The 7878-nt window shown below is 33.6% G+C and overlaps 1 protein-coding gene across 8 annotated transcripts in view; it reads right to left on the bottom strand.

Moving 5' to 3' along the window:
• Positions 1 to 244: 244 nt before the first annotated feature.
• The window catches only part of LOC107514213 (maltase-glucoamylase, intestinal), a 177340-nt gene continuing 169706 nt past the window's right edge, over positions 245 to 7878 (bottom strand). For all 8 annotated transcript variants that reach the window (XM_016151710.2, XM_036236620.1, XM_036236622.1 and 5 more), the window contains 6 exons: positions 7337 to 7393; positions 5637 to 5767; positions 4008 to 4096; positions 2366 to 2415; positions 2022 to 2180; positions 245 to 421 (listed from right to left, as the gene is read on the bottom strand). In XM_016151710.2, the coding sequence (XP_016007196.1) occupies positions 359 to 421; positions 2022 to 2180; positions 2366 to 2415; positions 4008 to 4096; positions 5637 to 5767; positions 7337 to 7393 (549 nt within the window). In that variant the 3' untranslated portion in view covers positions 245 to 358. The remainder of the gene's footprint in view (positions 422 to 2021; positions 2181 to 2365; positions 2416 to 4007; positions 4097 to 5636; positions 5768 to 7336; positions 7394 to 7878) is intronic.

Here is a 7878-nt window from a genome sequence, read left to right as displayed (position 1 = left end):
TCATTGAGCTCACAAGCCTTCTCTTCATCTAAAAACACCACCATGGATTTTTTCAAAGATTTGCTTTGAAGACTAGGAAACATAATCTTACTTATCAGTTCATCATTTCAGCATATATCAGTCCTTATAAGGTAGAAGAAGTTTAATCTAGCATTTTGTCCAGCGTTTGTAAGAGACACTGTCAGACAATCTGAGTAATACACGTAGACAACATAAAAGATTAAAATGCTTTAATTGTATTGCTATTCAAATTAAACAATTTCCATATTATCCAAATTGTCTTTAATTGTTCTAAATAACTGGTGTAGATAACTTTTCACTACAGCTGTTTGGGTTGTTATTAATTTTTTTTTTTTTTTCAATTCTCAAATGAAATGCTCAGGTCCTGGAAAAGGGGCGCAGATATCCATAAAGTGATTTTCTGTAACAGACAAGAGGTGAAATAAATGAAAAGAAGTAAACCAATATAAAGAAATTTAGTTATAGTTGCAGTTATCATAATTAACTTATGATGTTATAAAAGATAATCAGATGTTACAAGTGTTAGGAATAATTTTTAAATATTTACAGGTACTCTGTATATTATATATTTTTTATCCAATATATATTCTATATTGGAGAAATTACAGTTATTAAGTGATTCACAGACTTTAATGAAATGTCTATGTAACTTTCAACTAAACAGTTTAATTTATTCAAAAGAAAGCTTTGTATTCTACAAAACTTTATTAAGTTCTTCCAGAACTTTTTCTCTTATTCAAAAGCAGCTTACACACATACGTGAAACCAAAATTTGTGATAATAATTTTCCAACAGAGATGTTTTTATTTTGTTTTCTTGACCTAATCAATCACTTTTCATTTATCAGGAACTGAGAAAAAAGAAGGAGAGCAGAGGAAAAAGGAAGGGCAGCTCAGGTTTCCTGTCGCTTTGATACTGTCAGATAATCCTAAGATACTGCTTCTTCCTACCTAAAATTTGGATGATAATATTGGCCACACAGATCTATGCTCAGGAGGATGGTGAGGATCAAACAAACTTATGTAGCTAAAAGTCCTTGGTAAATTATAAAACTTCAAATGAAGAATTACTATTATGATTAAGATGTCAAATAACTTACTCAAAAATTTCCCCAGATGGAAAATCCATTCAATTAGAGAGGGGTAAGTTTTGAATAGATTACTATTCAAATGACCTCATTATCAATTATTTCTTAATTTTAAAGAAGGAAATGAAAGTTCAGTATCTTAAGCTCTGTGCCACCACTCTATACACATATGAAAGACCATTACATTGTATTGTGTGATAAGATTTTAGAAATGCAGTGAGGGCTTCAGAGGCTCTGAAATCTATATATATCCTTCCTCCTATTACATGGCTTTGGTGTCTATTCTGCCTGCTATTAAATTCTTCAGGGGTGGGGATCATGTCTTTTATCTATAAGCATGTTTTTATAGCAAATACATACTTCCAAGCTCTTAATAGGAGCTCGATAATGTTTAATTTCCAAATGGAACAGAGTAGAAGAGCTGTGAAATGTCAGGAGTTTCAAGGTCAAGACTCAGTTCTGTCAATTATTAAAGTACACGACCTTGATAAGTAACTTTACCTCACCGAATGCTCAGTTTTCTCATCCGCTAAAGGAAAATAATTGAAATACAGCCCCTCTTCAGAACTTTCCACTTCCAATTTTCTGTAAAGTTTATTCTCACTTATTTTAGTCACCTATCTTATCTTTCCTTTATGTTACATTTTCCAAGGAAGACACCAACCTTACATGATATCGTTTGTGATATTTAATCCAACAAAGTTTCTAGCCCTGACATGGGCATACTTTTATCTAGAAATATAGCTCTGTGCTCATTTTTCTTCCTTGAGTTTCAGAAATATTCAAGTTGTTATTTCAGAAACATGATCTGTGTTTCTTGCAAGGAAGCAACCTTCAGAGAAAACTCAATTATTAGTACTTGAGATTTAATAAGGAAAATTTGCCTTTTAAGTCAATAGTGTTTAAAGCTTACCCCATTGGAATGATACTGTATTCTACTGGCTGGGACAGTGTCTCCATTCACAAAAATAACATTTGGCTTTGAAGTGAAACCAAGGATCTGAACAGTGCCATACACAAGAGAAGCAATTCCACGGTAGCCATTTTTAACCACGGTTGCATTCAGAGCTCTCTGTTGTTAATAGAGAAAAGAATTTTAAATGAATGATAACAATACACAGAAGTGTACAGCAAGATGTGGTTTGGAGAACTGCCAATACTTTAAAATGCTTCCTATTTTTAAAATCCCTTAGAATATATATTTCTTCATAAAAATGAACTATTATATCACAACGAATATTGAATATTTAAACTTACATTACTGAATTGGTATTCAACATAGAAGTACTCATCCTTTTCAACAGAATCTGCAAAATAAGTATTAACATTAGACTATAAAGGTCAGTTTTATCTTTTAATATTTTTTTAAATTTAAATTCTCATCAATTAAACTCTAAGTCTATAGGGTCTTGGCAAAGCCTTGTACTTGGAATCCTCTAAATTACCTAGCAATTACTGGGCAAAATATATTTGAATCATCATTGGCCTCAAACTTACATTTTTCATGATGCTCTTTGAAAAATAAAAAACAGTTAACCTGATAAAGTTGGCCTTGTCGTCTTACCATGCTTCCCACTTTTTCCCTCATTTTCCGTCCTTACTTTATATGGAAAAATAGAGAGAAAGAAGTTTTGTTTTAGACAAGTTTTCAACACTTTAGTAAGGAGGGATATAGCACTCTGTAGACAACCTCCTCCCACACTTCTCTCTGTTGTCCATATACACAAACTCGCAATCACAGATGGAAATTTTGATTTCAATTCCCGTCCTCTAAAACAATCTTTTTCTAGTGTTAGAGATTTAATCAGTGCTTCCTGAGGTAATTTACTGAAAAAAAAGAAGAAGAAAAAGAAAAAGGGCCCTCGAGAAAGCTGGTTACTATGAAAATACAGGCACTGGCAGCCTCTTTACTGTTTCTTAATTTCTACCACAGATGCTACTGGCCTTATTGTCTACATGTGAGATTAGGAGTATCTCCCTATTTATCTTCACATTCACTTTTTCTACCTTTTCATCTTCCTTATGAAAATGATTCTCATTCATCCCTATCTTTCTTGCTTATGAATGGAGGGAAAGGAAAGAAAAGATGGACGTAAAGTCAGCTAACATGGGGACAAATGAAATGTTCTCAGCAGTGACCCCACAGGCATTATGATCACTGTGGAATAGTGCCCATTTCCTTGAAAACCCATTTCTGACTTTTAAAATGTGGCTGCTTTAAATATATTTGTCAGTCTATATAGAACATTCTTATCTTCTTCACATTTCTATTGTTCCAGGGAAAGCCTTTTCTATAGTTTGCTCAGCTATAAGATTAGACTGAAGGAGAAAATGAGACTAAGAGATAAATGAATAAACAAAACCACTGATATTGTGCCTTAGCCACCTAAGTTTTGACCTGTTTTCCTGGTTCAAGCTATACCTCTTCCTCCACTATACATCACTTTTCAAGTGATGGTCCATTTCTGCACCATAGAATCTCAGCAGTTCTTCCTTCCTCTAGCCTAACATTTATGTCACCAGAGTCAAGTTCTTACAAACTTCCACTGAAAGTTTGATTTCTTAAGACTGGAATCTCCATTCCTTCCAAAGTGAGAATAAAGTAATGAGAAAGTTTTTATTTTAGCATACTAATAAGATAAATGCTCCCTCCCCTCAGGTAACCATAGCATAATTCGTTAGCCCCTCTCTGGAGATAATGCTCTCACCAGTGTTGCTTATCCCAGAGGACTAGCCAGATATGAGGAAAATTTCAGGTATGCTGGGGAAAGTAGAATCTTGCCATGGTGTCCATTATATCTTACTTTCTTTATTGGTATAGGTCTCCAATTTTTAATTTTGAGTAGAGTCATTTTGAAATCCAGAACATTTCAACTGTTGTACATGTTGGTCTACTTACCAATAGAGTCACCATCATCCCAGAAAAGGGAGCCAGATGCTTCTCCTCGTTCATCTAGGGCAATTATGAGGCTAAAAGGATTCATACGGCTGTAAAAAAAAGAAAACAAATATTGTGTTTTCAGAGTTAGAAGGACCTAACTCCATACATCTATCTCATGGAACTACCTAGAAAAATGTTGAGTCCGTTCTTAAACATCTTCACCAAATTTCCACTTAGTTTATCCTTGAATACTTCTAGTGATAGGAAACTTAAAACATCCTTAAGCAACCTCTTTCTGCTCTGAAAAGCTCAATCTGGAGGTGGGATGGAGGAAGAAGTGATTGCAATAGCACCGCAGGCCTCTTACATGCATTCCACTTGAAAAAAAGTGAAGGTTTTAATAATGAATAATGTGATAACGTAATTATTATGCCATGCTAATTGAGGGTGCACCCTTCAGTTTCTTTGGCTTGTCTACAACAAAGAGAACATTATAACAAAGCTGCCAAAGCCATTGGATCTGGGAACCGTGGAGCTAATTTTGAAGTATAACCAATGGGATTACAGGGAAATGAAGCTCGAATAGTAATTTCGAGAGTGTGCTCTGCCGGGTGATGTATTAATGTCTCAGGAGCAAGGGTGCCAGAATACTTGTTCCTTGTTTTCATGATTCCACAATGGAGACAGAACTCAAGGATTCGATCGTAACCACTTGGCAACAGAAAATTGTATAATGAGAAGAGAACTGCACAGTCCAAGCGATACAACTGTCTTTTGGAGAAGTTGAGTTACGGTGATTCTTTAAAGAAAATATTTTGGTTTTATGTAAAATATACTTATTTCATTAAATTTTTCTATCGAAATGGAAAGTTAGGCGTGAAACCGTCTTTTCTTTCTTGGCAATGAACAATAATATACTAACTTAAACCAAATTAATCTATTTTTCAAGTTAGTGTTTGGAAACTATGGATCTATTATATAGCTGAGGGTGTCCTCAGGGACTTTTCAATATTTCAAAAATGTCTAGCCAAAACTTCTCTCTAATAATAATGCATATTTTCAGTTGATTTTATTTTCAATTAATGCTGATTAGGGGTTCTGATTTGCTATCATGAACCTTTGATATGAAATAGAAATATAAAATAATTATTACTGCTTTAAAAAGTGCTTTTTTGTTAGACGAAATCTTTGATTGCATATCTATGGAGAAGAAACAGCTAATTAAATATAACCTCAATGGATAAAAGCATGAGGACCTTGACCTAGCCTTCATATAAAACCTAGAAGAGAATGCAAGAACTAGAAATCACTGGCTGTCTTAAAAATAATGTAAAGATATTCCCAGCAGGATTGGTTGGAATTGAATCGAATGCTCAAGCATATCGTCTACTAACCTCTCACTCCTTTTCCTTCTCTTTTTTCTCTCTCTCATATACACACATGACCACGCTGACACACATACACAAATGCAATCACACTCATAGACCAATAATTAAGTGTACTACAGATTGAGCCACTCTCCTGTCGCTGACCTCCTACTCACAAAAAGGCCATTCTCAGACACTCCCCAAGTAGGAAGTTTGACCACAATGGGAAGGTCAAATCCCTAGCTCAGTGTGACGTCTCCTAACAGGATTTGCCTGATACCTCAGCTCTGTTGTTCTGGCTGGTAGTTGGGTTGGCAGAATATATCCTCCACGGATGAAAAGAGGAATTATATCCAGAGGTGCAGGAACTTCAACAGATTTCTTCTGCCAAGAAGGTGATACTTGACCCCCCTAGCACAAAACAAGCCAGAGTTAACCACTCCAGTTACATAAATGGTAACAAGTAATACATTTCAGGAGACACAGGAAGTTAAAATCCAAACTTCTGTTTAAATTAAACAAAGCACATGTGGAATTCACTAAAAGGAAGGATGACTTAAATATCTATACCAGTGTTTAAAAAGAAAAAAAAAAATTATATATATATATATATATATATATATATATAATATAAACTCCAAAATGTAAAACACTTGAACTTATTTTAAAAGTTCAACTTTATAACCACATTTGTTTACTAAAAAGTTAAACAACAATACAAGTTAACATGACGTTGGGCTCCAAAGTGTTAAAATTTGATGTAATAACACTTTTGTGTGAACATTTTTATTACACTCTTTTTAGAAGTTTAGTTTTAAGAAATGAAATGTAATGCAAATATTTAAGGAATTTATGAAGCATCTCTGCAGAATATAGTTTAAAAACCACTGTTTTAATTGTTTAAGATACTATAATGATCTGACCAGGAAATGGAGAATTCTTAATACCACTAGCCCCAGTCAGAACTAACCAATATTTTGAAAATAGATTGCATGTCCTTTCTTCCATTTTTAGTCCTATGCCTGTTGTGAAAACTTATTCTCATAAAAATTTCTTGAAGACTGGATGAGATTAGCCAATGCTCATCAAAAAATTTTAAAGAACGGAAGAAGCGAACTCAGCTAAAATAGCTGCTTTATAGCAGAGATGTCACATTCTGCCCTCCCATCGTGGAGAAACACAGTTCCCATAGTTCCCACTGCTTAGGAGGCTAGGTGTAGCTCGTGCAGAAAAAATGATTTAGATCAGTAATATTGTATTTGAGAGAATTCGAACTATAAAACATGGAAAAAAGGATGCAACTTAATCATAGCAGCACAAAGGATATATATTAAAATATAAGTCCATTAGAAGCTGAGGCCCTTTGGAAGCCAGTTGTTAATAAAACAAAAATGGTCCCAAGGAATGCTGAGTCTTGGTAATGGTCCAATACTGGGTTGAGATTTCACAAACTTTTGTCGTTGAGTCCTGAATTTCTCCAGGAAATCCAGTGCTGTTACACATAGTTAATTGCAGTTTGCTATTCTTGGATTTCCATAAGATTTCTTATATCAGTTCATGCATATCCCCATCATAAACCCCATACTTGAGCTGCCTTGAAAGGGTTTCTGTTGTTTACAAGACAAAGTATCTGATTCATGGGTTATAAAAACTATTACACTCTGACATAAAGAAACATCACTATGGGGAGTCATTTCCTTTTAAGAATTTAAATGTTTGTATAGAATAAATGTCTACTTTCCTTCTAAAAAAATTCATTCCATCTCTCACCTTAAATATTTGCCAATCTATGTGTGGCCTAATTCTACTATTTTGAGAAGAGCAAACAACTATAAACAAAGGGCTTCAGAAAGAACCAGATCATCAGAATTATACAGTCCAAGGCGCTAGAATTCATATAAAAACATTGAAAAAAATAACATATAAATCTGAGCTCATAGATTTATGTTATTATTTCTATAAGATGTCCAAAATACATACTGTATAAAAGTCAAACCAGGATGCTTCAGGAAAATACACAGACACAGATCTTGCTCCCTTTGAAAAAAAGAAAACATTTGAGTTTTCAAATTATTTTGTTATTAAAACATTTAAGTAAAAATACATTTGGCTCTCTGAAAATTGAATCCTATCTTATTAAGCACTTAAACCAAGTGCTAGTCAACTCATACATGATTATGCAATAGAACTAGAGAAGCTCCATAAAACATGGACGATCTCTCAGAAAATATTTTTCATGCCTAGATTATGGAATTTTAATGTACACTATTGATAATGTTTTCTAAGAAGTCTTATTGAGTTTTCTGTATTTCAAAATATTGTCTCAGAACAATGTAGATATATTCGATTACTAACCATGAGATTACTTTGCGGCACTTTAGCTTAATGGCAATTGTGATATAGTTATTAAAAATATAAAATATGAAATACTTATCAATTTATTTTAAAACTTTTGAGTTCTAAGTACAGGTCACTTGTTCTTGTGTATGTTATATATATTATTATGAGTATGTCTTATATGT

Source organism: Rousettus aegyptiacus, unplaced genomic scaffold (assembly GCF_014176215.1).
Source record: "Rousettus aegyptiacus isolate mRouAeg1 unplaced genomic scaffold, mRouAeg1.p scaffold_m13_p_2, whole genome shotgun sequence".
In the NCBI taxonomy this organism is placed as follows: Eukaryota; Metazoa; Chordata; class Mammalia; order Chiroptera; family Pteropodidae; genus Rousettus; species Rousettus aegyptiacus.
The sequence above is the reverse complement of the archived record's forward strand: the minus strand, read 5'-3'. Positions and strand labels throughout refer to the sequence as shown.